At 34.1% G+C, this 18,238-nt stretch overlaps 3 protein-coding genes across 8 annotated transcripts in view; 2 read left to right on the top strand and 1 right to left on the bottom strand.

Moving 5' to 3' along the window:
- The first annotated feature begins 592 nt into the window (after positions 1-592).
- On the top strand, positions 593-3,865 carry scpp9 (secretory calcium-binding phosphoprotein 9). 2 transcript variants are annotated; one of them, NM_001145245.1, is made up of 9 exons: positions 593-614; positions 704-759; positions 859-873; positions 2,263-2,400; positions 2,495-2,608; positions 2,699-2,767; positions 2,847-2,915; positions 3,362-3,412; positions 3,496-3,865. In NM_001145245.1, the coding sequence occupies exons 2-9, from the start codon at positions 712-714 to the stop codon at positions 3,541-3,543; spliced, it is 552 nt and encodes a 183-aa protein (NP_001138717.1). In that variant the 5' UTR covers positions 593-614; positions 704-711; the 3' UTR covers positions 3,544-3,865. The 2 variants fall into 2 exon arrangements, with proteins under 2 accessions (NP_001138717.1, XP_087091075.1); XM_087234949.1 differs by lacking the exon at positions 593-614 and having other exon boundaries at positions 683-759; positions 3,496-3,860.
- Positions 3,866-10,288: 6,423 nt separating this feature from the next.
- odam (odontogenic, ameloblast associated) lies at positions 10,289-15,285 on the top strand. The gene is given in 9 exon segments (NM_001145243.2): positions 10,289-10,315; positions 10,432-10,500; positions 10,847-10,891; positions 12,458-12,511; positions 12,807-12,995; positions 13,621-13,782; positions 14,876-14,956; positions 15,056-15,107; positions 15,192-15,285. Coding segments are annotated over 8 exon segments (639 nt in total). The 5' UTR covers positions 10,289-10,309; the 3' UTR covers positions 15,089-15,107; positions 15,192-15,285.
- Positions 15,286-15,361: 76 nt separating this feature from the next.
- Positions 15,362-18,238, bottom strand: part of LOC147837473 (uncharacterized) — a 65,676-nt gene continuing 62,799 nt past the window's right edge. For 2 of the 5 annotated variants that reach the window (XM_087237508.1, XM_087237509.1), the window contains 12 exons: positions 17,429-17,515; positions 17,301-17,330; positions 17,189-17,209; positions 16,937-16,963; positions 16,811-16,837; positions 16,616-16,645; positions 16,499-16,528; positions 16,359-16,391; positions 16,199-16,234; positions 16,055-16,094; positions 15,602-15,660; positions 15,362-15,525 (listed from right to left, as the gene is read on the bottom strand). In XM_087237508.1, coding sequence (XP_087093634.1) covers positions 15,650-15,660; positions 16,055-16,094; positions 16,199-16,234; positions 16,359-16,391; positions 16,499-16,528; positions 16,616-16,645; positions 16,811-16,837; positions 16,937-16,963; positions 17,189-17,209; positions 17,301-17,330; positions 17,429-17,515 — 372 coding nt within the window. In that variant the 3' untranslated portion in view covers positions 15,362-15,525; positions 15,602-15,649. Of the gene's footprint in view, positions 15,526-15,601; positions 15,661-15,957; positions 15,976-16,054; positions 16,095-16,198; positions 16,235-16,358; positions 16,392-16,498; positions 16,529-16,615; positions 16,646-16,810; positions 16,838-16,936; positions 16,964-17,188; positions 17,210-17,300; positions 17,331-17,428; positions 17,519-18,238 lie in introns of all 5 variants that reach the window. The other 3 variants (XM_087237504.1, XM_087237505.1, XM_087237507.1) reach the window with 3 other exon arrangements.

Below are 18,238 nucleotides of genomic sequence, written 5' to 3'. Positions count from 1 at the left end.
GGTTAAATGTAAAAATATGTGAGAATGAGTGTATTACATAAACATATTTAATCTCCAAACCAATATGTTTCATGTTGTGATTTCCACAGTTTTAAATCTATATCTATCAAAGCAACCTATACATTCAAACACAAATTTTATTGTTAAATCGTCAAACCCCTATCTAAAAACATCCCAATCAATGTCATCTGACAGGTTTTCAGTTTTGACCACTTTTATGACATCATGCTCTATAGGTCTGACGTTTGTTGACTATATGACAACGCAAATGATCTAAGACCTAAGACATTCAGACCAGGAGATTATAACACAACCATGTTTTCATATAGGCCAAGACCACATTTCTGTTTTCATGTGTCCGTACAGGTTGTGTGACTTATGTGTGCATTTAAAAAAACTCAAATTAGCCACAAATTCTGCCTGAAGTTATCCCAGTGGTTAACCTGAACATAACCAAAAAACAAAACCGTAACATAACTAATGTTTTCTAATGCCCTGCTGATGCACAACACAGCTGGATTAGTGTTGAGCTGTTATTGGCTGAACTTGATCATTCGTCTCAATAAAAGGCCTTGGGGATTCGCTATACTGTACACTTCTGGAGTGAGAAACAGGTAGGTGCTGACAACATTTCACTTCTGAAACAGCATGTATAGGCAACATGAATGTCTAAAATCTAATATATTGAATTGTATTTTTTTAGATTGCACAATGAAGAACTTTGTTACAATCTTTATGGTACTAAGCATTACTGCTCATGTGAGTACACTGATTAAATGTAATCTGTTCATTTTATCATCCAAATTTAATTTTTTTCACCCACTTATGCATTAATCAATTTATTTTTTTTCTTTTTAGGCCACTTCAGCAAAGGTAAGTTCATTTATGTTGTAGGAACGCTCTAATTTGTAACTTAGAATATTTATTTGTAAGTATGAATGAATTCGCCAGCCAATTTATAATTGTATTTGATTTATAATATTCTTTATTCATTTGACCTAAAATAATAATATATACCTGTCTTATAAGTTGCCAAGACAACCTGTCATGATGAACTCGACCAATAGCAATCTGGCGATAAAATCAATTTTCATCTGACAACATTGAAGGGATAGTTTATCAAAAAATATAAATACTCACTATTTACTCATCTTCAAGGAGTTTTAAAGCTTTATGAGTTTCTTTATTCTGTTGAACATATAAAACTATATTTTGACGAAAGCTAAATAACTGTAACCATTGGCTTATATCAGGGGTGTCAAAGTCAATTCCTGGAGGGCCGAAGGCCTGCACAGTTTAGTTCCAACCCTGCTCCAACACACTTACCTGTAGGTTTCAAACAAGCCTGAAGGACTCAATTAGTTTGATCAGGTGTGTTTAATTACGGTTGTAACTAAACTGTGCAGAGCTGCGGCCCTTTTGGAACTGAGTTTGACACCTGTGGCTTATATAGTAGGAAATTCAGAATATCTTCTTTTGTGTTCAATCAGCCCAATCTCACAAGGAAACATAACTGTTTAACATATTATCAGACAAGTGGCTAATTTATACAATTTCTTACATTTTTAAAATTCATTTGAAACTGTGTGTGTGTCACGGTGGCGCAGTGGGTAGCACAATCGCCTCACAGCAAGGTCACTGGTTCGAGCCCTTGCTTGGTCAGTTCGCATTTCCCCAAACCTCAGTCCTAACCTCACCCTGATTGGAGGTTGGGCAAATCGTATAAAAATGTATAAATGAGATTGTACGAATTAGCCTAGACCGTAGTTCAGGAAGAAATAAACTGTCCTGTGATTGTACTAGTTCAACCAGCAAAAATCAGTTTGGAAACAAGTAGAGGGAGAGAAAAATAATAACAGAATGGATAGGGATAGTTTGGGTGAACTATCCCTTTAAGTCCTTCCGTCCCTTTTTTCTTTTTTCGAGAAGTAGTTCCTGCAAAAATAATATAAATATTAATAAAACACTCTTATATGGCTCCCATTTGGTTATTTTTTGGCAATCTGGCAACTGTTCTCTGTAAACTCCTTCTGGATAATTTTTCAAAACAACGTAAAAAGAACTTTCTGGGAATGTTCTCCTAACCTAGAGGGAACGTTCTGTTTACGTAAAGAAAGCTTGCTACCGAACCTTGAACGTTCTGGTGACAAAAAAAAAAACAAAACGATGATTTCAGTCAGATATCATCAGGGAAGAAAGCACTATTTTCAAACTTCTATTTAATACTGATTTAAGTTTTCCCCCCCTTGATGCTTATTACAGAAGCTTCTTGTGGTCAACGGTCTGAATGGTGGTCTGCTTACTGGTGTAAATGGAGTGAACCCTCTGCTGCTGGGTGGTCTGAACCCACCAGTGGTTGCTGGAGGTGCTGCGGTTATAGGACAGCCTCCTATTCCACAGGTACTATATGAATGAACGATTAACAACCACTTAGTCATGTCCCGCTGTCCTGCGCACAGTGTGCAGTTTATTTAATTACCTCCATGTCCACCAGTTTCTTCCCGCGGCTGCTCTTCCTCCATATGTGCTTCAGCCTCCAGTGGCACCAGCTCCCTTCGGCCTTCCTAACGCTGGAGCTCTGCCTTACCCCTTCCCTCCCGCTAATGGGGTACAATACAGTTTTCACTTGTTATGTTTGAAATAATACTTGTGTCTTGTCTACTACGAGGTAGTAATTTTACTTTGTTTTAATAAACAGGGCTTGCCGTATTTCGTGGCTGGACTTCCTAATCAACCTGCCGTAATTCCTCCTCAGCAACAAGTTGCGGTACAAAACCAATCGTCTAGTTTCCATAATAAAAATAGACTACAAATGTGTTCATTAAGCTTATTTGTTATTTATTTAGGCTGGACAAGGACCTGCTGGAAATAATCAAGCCGTTGGGTTGCCACAAGGCTCACTGGGAAGATTTAAGGTATCTTTTGTGATGCAGTTTTATGTTATATAAGTTATAGTGTATAGTAAAAAGTGCTATTTATTTTAATTGTATTGCATATGTATTAAAAAATCTATTAATATTATTATTACATATAGGCTATTTAAAACACGTTAAAAGTGTTTTCCTGAAATTCATTTTTTTTCTCCTCAAAACTTTTGTTCGTATAACTTGAAATCCTCATCAAAATGTATATTCTGAATGTTTTATGGTCAATAGGCCTATATAATTTACCAGCTATATATTTGTTTTATTTATGAACATTAAATGTGATAAAAAGATTTACTCAAAATAACTTCTATGAATACATTTGGCTCATTATTTTAACATAGATAATTTCGAAGATGTATTTGGTAGCTATTTGACAGCAAAATTCCATCTATTTGCCATCTTAAATCATTCCTCCTTCTTTTCTTTCTCCTCAGCGATCATTTATCAGAAGGACCACAGCAAGACCACCTGTCTCAGTCACCCAGGTGAGCAGGAAACATCATTTTAAATCTTGATGATGTACAATGAAAAGTATTTTATAATATAATTCTGACTTTTTCATCTGCAGATGCCTGCTCAGCTCAGCCCTACTGTGTCTGGAAATACTGTTGGCTAAATCAGATAGAATGTCAGATATTTTGAGTAACTGAGGTGTCTTTTTTTGCTAGTGTTGAAACAGACATAGATATTTACCAGCAATAATCATAATAATTAATAATCATATGCTGTGAAAATAATTGTTTCTTTTCACAGGTCCTTTCATAAGATCACCACTGGAAAGTTCTTTTCAAGTCATTGTTTAAAAGAAATATATGTAGTATAGATTTCCTTATGTAGCTAAGCCTAATTTTCTAATACGTTGCCTTATTTTGATACATTGTGAACATTTGTATTAAATGTTTATACTGAATGCGGAATAAAATGTACTAGTTTGTTGCAAATGTGAACTTGTCTCATTTTATGCCCTGCTAATCATATTGCCACAAATGCTTTATAAAAAAATTATCATACAATCATAAAGCCATGATTTCAAATGAGTTCATTCACTAAGAAATCCTGGTTACCTTAAAATTTTAAGCTGATTCAATTTAACCAGTCATTTGAACTTATATTATGTTAAACTGACTTAAAACAGCTTGCATAACTTATTAAATTAACTGAAAACATGATTAACTTTGTTAAATAAGTTCCCATGACCTAAAAACATGCAGTCAGGACTAATGGATCGTCTATATTTTTTTACAATGTTGTGTTTTATCGCCATCTGCTGGTAACTGATGCTTCCCTGAAGCAAAAGGGAAAATACAGCATGCAGACATACTGAAGTAATGGTCATTCAAATATCCATTTTAAATGAATTATGTAATTGTTGTATAAAATATATTGATATCATCGTTCAGTCAATGCTTTTTAAAGATGTTTCTGCATCCTCAGTACATCAATGCAATTTTTTTTCACGAGGGTTTTTGTCCAAATAGACATCTATTTACAGAAACATACAACTATTATTATGGGTAGACTGAAAGCATGTTGAAACCGTGGCTGTTTCAGAAACTATTGTATAACCACAAAATGACATCAGTGCGAAAAGTCAAACTCTTCAAACTTAACACAAATAAAAATAAAGATTAAACAATATAATTCAAACCTAAAACTAAATTTTCTGTTATTTTGACCTTTTGTTTAACTCTTTATTAAATTTTTTTAAAATAAAAAAACAAAAAGTGTTTGGGGCGGCGCAGTGGGTAGCACTGTCGCCTCACAGCAAGAAGGTTGCTGTTTCAAGCCTCGGCTGGGTCAAATGGCATTTCTGTGTGGAGTTTGCATGTTCTCCCCGTGTTTGCATGGGTTTCCTCTGGGTGTTCCTGTTTCCCTGTTCCCTGTTTCCCCAACTAGTCCAAAAACATGCGGTAAGCTAAAATGAACATAGTGTTCGTGGATAAGTGTGTATGCGTGTTTCCCAGAGATGGGTTGCTGGTGGAAGGGCATCTGCTGCGTGAAACATATGCTGGATAATTTGGCGGTTCATTCCGCGGTGACATCCCCTGATTAAAAAAGGGACTAAGCCACAAATAAAATGAATGAATAAAAAAAATTAACAAAGCAAAAATGTTTTATTTAAACACATAACAATACATCATGTAATTGAGAGAATTCCCCCATCAGTCTTTCTCTCTCTCTCTCTCTCTCTCTCTCTCTCTCTCTCTCTCTCTCTCTCTCTCTCATTTTCACATTTTCACATTTTAGGTGCTTTATTGGCATGACAAATAGCTGTACATTCGTATTGCCAAAGCAGTGCAGCGTCGCTGCGTACAGACAAGACAGTGCAAAAAGGGCAGTAGTGCAAACAAATATGAACATAAAATATAATATAGAAATAAAGAAAAGAAATGTAAAAAAATAAAAATAGATTAATAAAAATAACAATATATCAGTAAAACTAAAAATATTAATAAAAATAAAAATAGATTAATGGTAATTTGTGAAACAGGATAAAAGTGGTGACAATAATATAAACAGTAATTCCACGAGTAAAGAGTTCCTGTGTTGTGTGTTGGAGACAGTGGAGCGGATCATTGTGGGTTCCTCAGATGGTGGCAGGAGTGCACAAACTGAGCTGCTAACACACAGCAGCACACACACTCCCCCAGTAGGATGGGCAGTTTCTCATAGTTTGACAGGGACTCAAAGTTTTTGTGTGTGTGTGTGTGAGTTTCGGGTAGAACTTCTTCCGGATCTCTGAGTATTTTGTGCACTCCGTAAGGAAGTGCAGTTCTGTTTCAATCGGCTGCTGAGGGCAGTGTGGGCACAGCCGCTCCTCCACCGGCAGCCATGTTTGTCTGTGCCGGCCCGTCTCTATAGCCAGCTGGTGTCCGCTGAGTCTGTATCTGCTCAGGGTGTTTCTCAGACCTTTATCTGTCACTGTGTGAAGGTAGTCTGCCAGAGTATATTGTCTCTTCAGGGCCAGATAACACTGCATTTTGCTTTGCAGTTGTGTTTGAGTGTCCCAGTGGTGTGTGTAGCTGTTCTTGATCTGGTGTGTGATCTGAGTCAGTGGCAGGAGTGTGTTCAGCTCCTCAGGAGACGTCTCAGAGACCCTGAAGCTCTGGGCCAGCTGGGAGAGTGGGTCTGCTCTTCTGCTGAGTTCTCTGTCCTGCAGGGCTTTATAGTGGTATGAGTCCGGGTCGCTGAGTTTTAAGTGCTTCCAGAATTTGACAGCTCTTTTCTGTATCTTTATTATCAGAGGGTATTTGCCTAATTCTGCTCTGCATCCGTTGTTTGTTGTGTGCCGGTGGACGTGTAGGATGTTCTTACACAGCTCTGTGTGCAGGGTTTCTATTGGGTGTTTGTCCCATTTGGCCAGATCTTGTTCTGGGTTTGTCAGTGGGCCCCACACCTCACTGCCGTAGAGGGCGATGGGCTTGATGACGGACTCTAGGATCTTCAGCCAGATCTGAACAGGGATGTCTATGGGGCATTGGCGTTTGATGGCGTAGAAGGCTCTGCGGGCTTTATCTCTCAGCTCATTCATTGCAGGATTAAAGTTTCCAGTGGAGGTGATGTTCAGGCCTAAATAATTATACTGTGTTGTGTGTGTTATCTGATTGGTACCTAGTGTGAATGCGTGTTGTGTTCCCTGGGGTCTGGCTCTTTTTTGGAAGGTGATGATTTTGGTTTTGTTTAGGTTGACGGTCAGGGCCCAGGTCTGGCAGTACTGGTCCAGCAACTGCAGGTTCTGCTGTAGGCCCTGTTTGGTTGGCGATAGTAGCAGCAGGTCGTCTGCGTAAAGCAGGCATTTGATCTGAGAGTCGTGGAGATCGAGACCCGGAGCGGTGGATCGCTCCAGACTGAGCGCCAGCTCGTTTATGTAGATGTTGAATAGTGTTGGGCTCAGGCAGCAGCCTTGTCTCACTCCACGCTTCTGGGAAAGATATTTTGTTCTTTTTGTGCTAATTTTGATGCCACATTTGCTTTCGTTGTACATTGATTTAATAAGGTCGTATGTTTTTCCTCCTATGCCACTTTCAATCAGCTTATAAAGTAAGCCTTGGTGCCAAATTGAGTCGAAAGCTTTTTTAAAGTCAATGAAGCATGCGTATATTTTACCTTTATTTTGGACAGTTTGTTTTTCAATTAGCGAGTGCAGTGTGTAAATGTGGTCAGATGTGCGGTATTATGGTAAAAATCCAATTTGACTTCTGCTTAAGACATTATGTGTCGTGATGAAGTCCAGTACTCGGGCATTTATTAAACTACAGAATAACTTTCCCAGGTTGCTGCTCACACAAATCCCTCTGTAATTATTGGGGTCAAATTTATCTCCATTTTTAAAGATGGGTGTTATCAGTCCTTGATTCCAGATATCAGGGAAGCGACCAAAATTCAGAACTAGATTAAATAATTTTAGGATGGCTGATTGAAATTTAGGGCTGGTTTGTTTTATCATTTCGTTTAATATTCCGTCAGGTCCAGATGCTTTTTTAGGTTGAACAGATTTAATTTTGTCTTTAAGCTCCATTATAGTGATGGGGAAGTCTATTGGGTTTTGATTATCCTTGATAGTCGATTCTAGTGTTGACAGTGTTTTTGTTATTTGATTTTGTTTAGGATTTGTGTCTGTTTCTACTTTATTGAATAGTGTTTGGAAATGGGTCTCCCATATTTCTGAATTTTGGATCGGTAGCTCTTCATGATCGTTTTTGATCAAGTTTTTCCAGTTGTCCCAGAATTGATTTGAGTTAATGGAGTTCTCTATTGTTGTCAGTTGTTTTTGGGTGTATTGTGCCTTTTTGGTTCTGAGTGTTTGTTTGTATTGTTTTAGTGTTTCACAATAGAGAAGCCGAATCTCTGCATTATTTGGGTCTCTGTGTTTCTGATTTGACAGGTTTCTGAGGTGTTTCCTAATTGAAAGGCATTCTTGATCAAACCAGTTTTTGTCATTTTTGGGTGGATTATTTTGTCTGGTTTTAACTTTTAATTTTGCCTGTTTAGCTGTACTTTCGAATATATTGTTTATGTCTTTTACCGCCACATTAACTCCTTGTTTGGTGTGGGCATATGCGTTAACCAGGAAGTTATCTAGGATTTGTTGAGTTTTTGGGCTGTTTACTGCATTTTGGTAGTCTTCTGCACTGTTCTCAGCCCATCTGTATGGCTTTCTGATGTTAAATAGTTTATTGGGCTGTGTGCAAGGGTTTGTTATTGTATTTTTGAGGTATAAAGTAATTTGGCTATGGTCAGAAAGTGGGGTGAGTTCTCTAACAGTGAATGCTCTGAGAGATGAAGGGTCTATATCTGTTATCATATAGTCTACTGTGCTATTGCCAAGAGGTGAGCAGAATGTGAATCTCCCGAGTCTGTCTCCTCTTATCCGACCGTTGACAATGGCTCTCTCTCTCTCTCTCTCTCTCTCTCTCTCTCTCTCTCTCTCTCTATATATATATATATATATATATATAAATTAAAGTCAGAATTATTAGCCCCCCTTTGAATTTATTTATTTTATTATTATTTATTTTTTGCATTTTTACTTTTCCAAATACGTTTTCCTTAAAAGGGACAAAAAACAAAAGTCTCCATAATGTCAACATTTAGGTAAAGACAGAATACAGTACCATGTTTAAACACTCATTTATTTATTTTTTGTTTTAACCAAATCAGACATCTACTTTCATACACTATGAGATGGTGGCTATTTCTGAAGTACAATGTTGCCTAAAATAGTGATCTGGTGCAGTGCAATCTGGGCTGCTTCCAATGCTTTTTAATGCGCTCACCTAACCCCAACCCTAACCCTACCTCTCACAATGACTTCACTAGCTCTATTGAGTGTATTGCGTCTGACATTTAATCGCTGAGTGATGCAATCTCAGCTTGCATCATAAAAGCTGCATCCAGATACCGTTGGTAGTAATTTTACTACAAGCGCTCTCTACTGGAAGACTTGACATGTTGCAGATTTTTTAAAACAAGAAAACTACAGCCATGTTGCAAATCAACCATTTCAGTCTAGTTTGCCTGTCTGGAAAACGCAGACTCTAAAGCATGTAATTAGTGAATGAAGATGACCACACTGATTGCTCTAATTATTGTTTTAAAGTGATTCAATCGTGTTTTTTTCATTCTGTCAGACAATAATTTGTCTCGTTACCTCACAGAGTAAACAACCCATAGTTCACCTGCTTATTAGTCTGTGACAAACATCAGTCCTCAGGCATTTCTCCTGTCTTTCTTAAGCATTAGATAGGCCTACTTAATTACTTGATATAATATTATAATGATAGATGTCATCAAAACAAGCATACTGTACTAACAGACAAATCCTGGCGACAGCTCAGGTTTTAAGGCGAGACGCTGTTTTTGTAGTTTTTTTTTTTTTTTTTGCTGCACTGTAAATTTGGAGATTTTGGACTTTTAAAAAAGATTTTTTATAATTTTATTTTCAGGCTTCTCTATGTTAACATCCCAAATTCATCAATTTGTGTTTTTAAAGGTCATTTTCTCAAATTATCATTATTGTAGTGAGCCATAAATCTTTTCAGAAGCTTTAGAAACTCTTGCAAACTCCAAACATTTTATACACATTTATATTTAAAAGTTTTTACTGTGGGATATGTTGATTTTACATTTCATTCTACACTAAAAAATTATGTTTGCTGTTTGTTCAAACTATTTAAACTGTACTTAAACAACACAATTCTAAACCAAAACAAACCTAATTGTTTTTATGCTCATTTTACTTCGATTTGTAAAAGCTAATAAGTTAACTTAATTAACTTTGTCCTACAACAAACTGATTGTGTGGAACCATGTATGTTTCTAAGTGTACAAAAAGTAGTTTTTAATGGCTTCTTATGGATTAGATAAAAATCTAATCTAAATTCTTATGAATTAATAAAAAATGATTTCTCTGAATAACCTGCTCTGTAAAACCTTCAGACTTTAATATGTCAATATAAAATAAAACAAAAAGAAAATCATTTCATGAAAAAAAATCAATTTATAGAGTGTTTTTGTTAAAAATGAATATAAATTAGCATATGTTTAATCAATCAATCAATCAATGTCTGATTTGTTCATTTAAACATAACATTTCACTCAACTTTGTTATTGTACAATGCAGGTCATTCCTAACATAATCAGTCAGCATGGGAAATTATGGTGATTTAACTATTTTTTACCCTGTTCTCCTGCAGCGTCTTGTCTTAAGGTGTTTGACCATAATGATTTACAAGCATAAATATGACGTTATGTTTGGACAAATTGAGACACATGACACACCGTAAGTGTCACAGCTACAGCAACCTGATATTATAAGAGAGCAAGCACCAGTTTAAAAGCCATCGGAGGAAGGTGATTATAGTTTGCACATCTGCTCTGCTATGAATGTACTTTATTTTGCATTTATTGACTGTATTGTTAGTAGTTTACAGAGTGAATTCCAGAAGTATATTTAAATATTTGACTGTCTCTTTGTTTTTTCTCATTGAATTTTCATCTGCAGGTTTTCAAGATGAAGTTTCAAGCCACCTTTTCCATGGCTGCTCTTCTCAGCATTTGCACTTGTGTCCCTGTAAGTGAGCATTAATTTATAATAAGAATGACTGGTCACACTTTATTTTGATGGTCCATTTGTTGAATTTAAGTTATATAGCATCTACATGCCAACTAATTCTCATTAAGATTATAAATAGACTGTTATGTTGGGGTGAGGGTTAGGGTTAGTGTTGACATGTTGCAAAGTTACTTATAGTCAGTTAAATGTCTGTTGAAGGAGCAGTATCAGCAGATATTAATCAGACCATCTACTAATACTCAAAAGGACCATCATAATAAAGTGTTACTCAATGATTTTATTATGTTAAATGATTTCAGATCATTTAGATGTTTTCAGTTTAAATCTGTTTTGATTTTCTCAGATCTATCAGCCACAAGTTGGACTAATAGCAAGCAACAGTAATGAGGTATGTTTCTCATCCATTTTTATTTCATAACTAAATATAAAATATTTTTGGGACAATGTGATATTTAATTGTTGTTGAAAGGAAAAAAGGAGTATTATTTGAAATATTATAACAATTTAACATTGTAATAATAAGTTTATTGTATGTTAGTATGTATTTTTACAGTGTTTCTGCATGCTTATGACTTTTTAAGAGCCTTTTAGGACCTTTATGACTTAAATTTTAGATTTATACAGGGCTAAACACTAATGATTATTTCTAATGGCCTGATCAGTTGCCACAAAAAAAAATAATTAAAAAAATAATAAAATAAATTAATTCTTAGCGACAATTTTTTTTTTTTAATGACAAGTTTACACATTGTTAAAGGTATATTATTATGGAGACAATGACATAAATAATAAAAAAAAATCTGTTGGCTTTTACCTCAAATTGGTTGCGTATAAATCATGTAAAATGATAGGTTGCTCTGTTATTATTGTAAGGAATTGTGTAATTGTTTTTAGTTTTCTTTTCCTGATTAGGGAATTTAATTTAGAGAAACTGCTGTAAAAATGTCAAACAGCTATTGTAAATTGTCTCTCTTTGCAATACAAAACTGAAATATATCTAAAAAAAAAAAAGATTTTATTGTGATGGATTGTTGATGATTGGATAGATGTTGTCCCGATTGGTTAGCTTTACCTGGACAGAAAAAAATTAAGACCTGTTTAAAATTATTTAAGATCTACAACACAATATTTAACTGAATTTAAGACTTTTTGAGGCCTAACATTTTGTTTTTGAAATTTAAGACATTTTTAAAGACTTTTTAAGACCTCATGGGACTTTTTTGTTGGAAAAAGTGAAGGTTCAGTATCATTACTTCAGATGTCAGAGTCATGTGATCTTTTAGATATCATATTATTGTGTTATATAATTTCTCCTTATGTTAAAAACTGCTTAATATTTTGCTTTAATAGTTGAGCAATACATTGTTCCAAAGATCAGCATCCATTTCTTTTCTCTCAGGTTTCTTGCTTTTTGTATGCATCCTTGTGTTATTTTAGTATTATAAGCAACTTTGTATTAGTATTTGTACATTATTCAGTTTTTGTTTTATGTGCTTTTTAATATTTTTGGCAGAAGTGTGAAACAAAATGTCCACAATGTGCTCCGAATATTTTAGGATTTGTTCAGAAGGATGGTATTTATTTAAAAATAGACACCATGAATGCAAAATAATAGAAAAAAAGTAATAAAATAGAAAAATGACTCTCTTTATATATATGTTCAAAACAATTATTAGCCCTCCTGTGAATTTTCCCAGGAAATAATAATTTATTACTAATTTATTTATTAATATGGGATTTTTAATGGAGAGAAGATTATTTTTAAACACAAATCAGGACGTTCTCTATAATAAAAATATAATAGCAAATACTACAAAAAAGGGAAATGTATTAAAAATACTTAATGTCACAGGAGAGCTATTAATTATGTTCTCAACATCCAAAGACAACATACATCTTGTGTTTTCTGTTATACATGCCAAATAAATGCTCACAATGGTTAATTCTTCCTTAGATTTTGCGTCTTAATGGTCTCACCCTGGCAGGCATGGGTTTGGGTCCAGCACAGGTAAAATTTAGCCTCATTTAAACAAGTGTGAACATTTAAGAGTAAATCCAGGAATCTGATATTTGACTGACATATAAAATCTAACAACCTGAAACAACAAATGAACTGTTATCTCAATATGGTGTTTTCAAACCTGATATTAGTTAAATATCAATATAGTCAGTATTAAAACACACACACATGCTTACATTAAATGATAGTATATATAGTATGCTTATATGTGATTACAGTACATTGCTCATTATATAACATGTTTATTTGGATCTGAGATGATTTGTAACTCTTTTCTCTTTAGGGTTCTCCATTTTTCTCTCCATTCCTGATCCAGCAGCAGCCTCCACAGGTGCTGAATTTTAACCCTGGACTGCAGGGACCCTTCCTGCCCCCTCAGATTAACCCCGCTCAGATCCCTCCACTGCAGCAGGACCCATCTGTGCCGGGTCTTGGTCCCAACAACGGCATACCAGCACAAAACCTTCCTCCGGTACACACACACAAACACTTGCACAGCTATCTTTATAGGGACTTTCCATCGATGTAATGATTGTTATACAGTACGCTTACAATCAAGCAGGCATTCAGTGATTTACACAATAAGGGCTAATTATACAAATGAGCTATTTATGCTCAGATAATTTAGCGCTAGAGTAAGAAGGGGGAAGTTTTTTTTGAAAGAGAGAAAGAGTGATAGACATATAGATGGTTTCTACCGGTGGTTTGTTAAGCTCACTCACTCTGAATTGATAATTTTTAGGTGTTGGTTTGTGGTAAGGTAGGGGAGAGAAGAGGGTTCCTGGTTTTATTCACAGGGATTCAGGTGATCTCGGAAAAGATAGACTGCATATTCTATCCCCCTACCGCTAAATCCAACCCTCAGACGAAACAACTGCATTATTACATTTTTAAAATACTTAATTCTTTGTAATTTATGAGTCGGGCCCAAAAAAAAAAAAAAAATGTCCCCACAATGTCAATCTACTATTTGGTCCCCAAATAGTGGGGTTGTAGGATTACAAGCCATACAGACAGACACAGATCACACTCTCAGCTTTATGTAAAATAAATGTTCTTTTTTTCGAGAGTAAAACAAGTCAAATGTTTGTTTCTAGGGCTTTCCGTTCTTCATGACTAATTTGTATCCTCTGAGGACTCCTGTACAGCTGATGCCCAACATTGGACCCAACATTCAAGGCCAGGCTACACTGCAACCAGTTCAACCAATGCAACCAATGCAGCCAATGCAACCAATACAACCAATACAACCGATCCAGGTATTGTAAAAACTCACATTCTGCTTTTTAATTGGTTGATTGGAGAAATTTTTGTTTTATTATTCTGTCATTCCATATTTTATTTCATATTTGAAATAATTTAATAGAATTTAATAAATATAAATTAATATGTATTTAATATACAATTTTCCTGTTTTGTTATTCTGATTTTGTTTTATGCTGTTTTTTTCAAAACAATCTGTAATTTAGCAGTTTTTTTTTGTATTTTGTGATTCATGTTTTAACCCCCCCCCCCTCCCCCCTTTTTTTTGGGTACACTAATCTTTCTTTTAACAACTCTTAACCTTGAAAAGTTTGAAAATAGGACTTTTAGTGACATTTTTAATAGTTTAAAGAGATTATTTCGATCTTGTAAAATGTCAATAAATTTCATTTTATTAAACTGTAGAGTTGAATTATCAACATCAAAAGTCGACAGAGCAGAAATCAACGTCCCATAATATGGTTCACAACCATAAATATACATTTGTGATTTTTTTTACAGTGTTGCTAATACCATATCTCCAGTTAACTGATTACAGAATTGTGTCCCAATAAAAGTTTTCGAAAATTTTTAAATGTGTAAAGGAGACAATATTTAGTGAACTACGTGGTCATTTGCATAAATTTCTAACATAAATGCATTTGTTTGTTTATAATGTTTCTAGAGTCATTTTTGTAGAGTTTCAAAAGGTTTTATTTCTCTTTTTACTTTTCAATCTCATTTTCTAATTTTACCTGATTAAATCAGGTCATTTACATGGCAAAATATACCTGTGTAAAAATCTGAAACATGATTTGTGTCACAAGTTAATTATTTAGGAAAAAAAAAAAAAAAATATATATATATATATATATATATATATATATATATATATTTTTTTTTTTTTTTTTGCATAAATCTTCGTTTTAAATTATGATTTGTAATGCAAAGATCTAAAGACAAACATCAAAAATTTATGAAGTGCGATAAAAAACACTTCAGGAAAAAGTTTCAAAAAAAGCTGCATTTTTGTCTGCGGTGTCTCATCTTAAAGGGATATATGAGGGATAAGTGATATACAATATGCCTTTTTTGTCCAATTTCTTTCAGAACAGAGGGAATTTGGCAGACCCGAAAGCAACGTCTGTGCCTGAATACCGGGGTGATCGACCCGGTCCTGGAACTGGAGAGGTAAGATAAGTTTTTGACACAAATATGACTGACTAGAACAGTTAATGTTAAATTGCTTGACAGATTAGTTTGTTTATTAACCCTTCCTGCCTCTGACAGGGAAATCCAGGCTTCCCGTTGTTTGAACCGTAGAAGATTGCATTACTGAAAGGTATTCAAACTCTCCTAAAAATAAAAGTATGGCATATCATTCAAGTAATCAGTTAAGAATACATATTTGTTGTTGGTTTTTCAGATTTCCCTTCATGCAGATCCCTCACAGGAGACCTTTATTTTGAATTTTTTAAAAACTTGGACATGTCTGATATATCAAATAAATATATGATGCTCAATTCAGTTTGCCTGATGCTATTATTTCCCCACTTTCCCCACTATTATTGCACAAATGATGAAAGACAAAGTGAAGATGCTAAAAGATTTAATGAACTGATTTCAAAATCTGCAAACAATAAGAGCAAAGAGCCACCAAGTGGCGGTAACGAGCAATAAAATAACATTTCAAAATCTATTTTATACAGTACATTTCTATTCTATGCTAAATTGCAGTATATAACGGATGCTTTGCTTTCCTGTGGAAAAAAGAAAAAGATAATTAAATCCAAAGTTAAGCTTTCATTCAAACTGTTTATTCGTATTCTGTCTCACCAGTGTGATTGTTAATTAAGTTTTTCTTAATTCGCTCCAAGATCCTTTTCAGTCTCTGCCTGTATATTTAATCAAAATAAATGTTATATACAGTAAATAAATGAAGCAAGAGATATAACATGCATTCACAGATTATTCAAAATGTCTTTCTCAATTTGAAGACTAAAATACACTGTAAATAAATGCAGGGTTTCACACAATTCATTCATGCTGTCCCAACACAAATAGTTTAATTAAAGGTAACAGCTTCAAGTCAATTGATCATAAAACGGTTAGGTTGCCCCCGAAAAAAAATTGTGTTGTTTAAACTCGTATTAAATAAGTAACTTAAAGCAATTCATTTGGAGTGTACTGACCTTCATGAAGGAAGGGAACTGCAAACAAGATTAAAAAAAGATTGAAGATACTATTTATAATGCAACTGATATATTAATAGTTCACATTATTCATTACTTACAAGTTGTGTTATGCCATATTCAAATGAAATTCTTGGCTGTGGAAAACAAATATGCCATTTTATTTTTGTATATTCAGCGTTGTATGTTTAGATTCACTGAGTACAGAAAGGAGAACAGTGCTTTAATGTGTTTATCTTACTGTTGCATTTGGGTTGAACCTGATCTTCATATAAGGCTACAGAATATAGAAAGTATATTTAAAGAATTTTATTTAGGAAGATACTGTACGTTTAAATATGTTATTAATCCTTTTATGTACTGTATATTTTATTTATTTAATTGATCAAAAAGCCTGTTACCTGAGGGCCATAGAGAGAGAAACCCTGTCCAAACTAGAAGTGTTTACAAATAAATTATTGCACATTCAGAAAATCATATGGAATTATTTCATTTATTTAAATATTATTTATAAGTTTTTTAATTAAAACAACAATTTTACCCCAAGTTCCTGAGGCCTGTTTAGTCCTCCCTGTAAATGAGTAGAAATGTGTCAATTACTCCAGCATGAAATATTAATATTTCCATTAGAAAACTTATTAGATTTAGGCTTTATTACCTTTTTTGGTGGTTGCATCGGTCTTCTGCCCTAAAAAAAAAAAAGAAAAAGAAAATGTTGCTGTGTGTTTCTTGTACTGTCTTATCACTTTCTGTTGATTTAATTCTATCTCTCGTTATCAGTTCAATATACTTGAAATTAAAATTGCAAATGAATGCAATAGTATCTTTATACTTGGACTTTCCAGTTACTCACTTTTGGTAAGAGGAAAACATTCTCTCCCTGGAAACAGACCCCAAAAATAAATGCATTTTATTGTATTTTCATATCTCAGAATATCAAGGTAATTAAAAAGGATGATTCCCTAACTTAGGGCATTACCTCCTTTAGATGGAAAGCACTGATATTCTGTTTAGGAGGAGAATATATATATATATATATATATATATATATATATATATATATATATATATATATATATATATATATATATATATATATATATATATATATATATATATATATATATATATTTATAAAACTTTTAAATGGATTTAGTTCTACAAGTGATGTCAAAATACATTGAAAAAAATATTTTACAGTACAAACAACAAAACTAAGAGTGTTCCTCACCTGCAGAGTGACATTATCAGCCTGTATGTTAAAATATTAAAGATAGATTAGAGACTTCAAATGTTTTCAGTTCAAAATATTTCCATCATGATGAGGGTGAGCAACATCTTACCTTGAAGATTGGTATGAACTGCCTGTTGGCCTATAGAACATTTAAGACAATGTAATCATAATATCAGTTATTGATTGATTAAATTAACAAGTAAAAAGTGCATATTATTATTAAGACTGTGTTCTGACCATCATGTTAGGACTCAGGGGTTTTCCAAAGATTGGATTTACTGGATTCTCTCCACCTTTGCCTATTGGAGCTTGAGTTGGGCGCATCTGCTGAAGAGATTGAACATAATATAAAAATATAATTTAATAAAATACGTCACACATTAGCAGTGTTGGGTAAGTTACTTTAAAAAAGTAACAGATTACAAATGACTAACTTGGAAAATTGTAACCTGATTAAATTACTAATTACGTCATGTAAAAAGTAATCAAAACTCTAACTACTTTACTTTGAAGTTACTTTTATAGCATATAAAAATACCTATAAAAATACAAAATAAACTGCAGCTCTTTCAGTAATTTAATATTCACTGAAAAACATAACAATGGGTTGATCGCAGCAGCTTGACATATTAAAAAGACTTCGTCCAAAACTTAAAACTCCTCATTATTCATTTCCAAACCTGCTTGTCTTTTTTTTAACACAAAAGAAGACAAGAAAACTGGATATCTGTAACTACTGACGTCCATTGTAAGCAAATGCAAACTGCAGTGTTTGGGTGTTGTTAGTCTGAGGTAATTAGTCCTTTGAAATGTGTATATTCCATATAAAGCATAAATCTGATTGGTCAGTTCTTGTCACATGACTCACGGTTTACAACTGGGTGTACCTGGAAAATTTGAGGGCACGCAATATGCGCAGGCATAAGAGGCGAGATATGTGAACGGCCCCATAAGCAGCCATGCTTCTCTTCACTATTATAAAATACCTACACTCCTGATCCTGCACAAAAATCCAAATTAGCCTGTTTAGGCTGAGTTGGATGGCTG

Source organism: Danio rerio, chromosome 1 (genome assembly GCF_052040795.2).
Source record: "Danio rerio strain M-AB ecotype USA chromosome 1, GRCz13ab, whole genome shotgun sequence".
Lineage (NCBI taxonomy): Eukaryota > Metazoa > Chordata > Actinopteri > Cypriniformes > Danionidae > Danio > Danio rerio.
The sequence above is the reverse complement of the archived record's forward strand: the minus strand, read 5'-3'. Positions and strand labels throughout refer to the sequence as shown.

Excerpts from the sequence above, each read along its gene's own strand:
- scpp9 (NM_001145245.1), top strand. The coding sequence starts at position 712 with ATGAAGAACTTTGTTACAATCTTTATGGTACTAAGCATTACTGCTCAT. Across the intron at positions 2,609-2,698 it reads CCTTCCCTCCCGCTAATGGG|GGCTTGCCGTATTTCGTGGC; the intron begins GTACAATACAGT and ends TTTAATAAACAG. Across the intron at positions 2,916-3,361 it reads GCTCACTGGGAAGATTTAAG|CGATCATTTATCAGAAGGAC; the intron begins GTATCTTTTGTG and ends CTTTCTCCTCAG.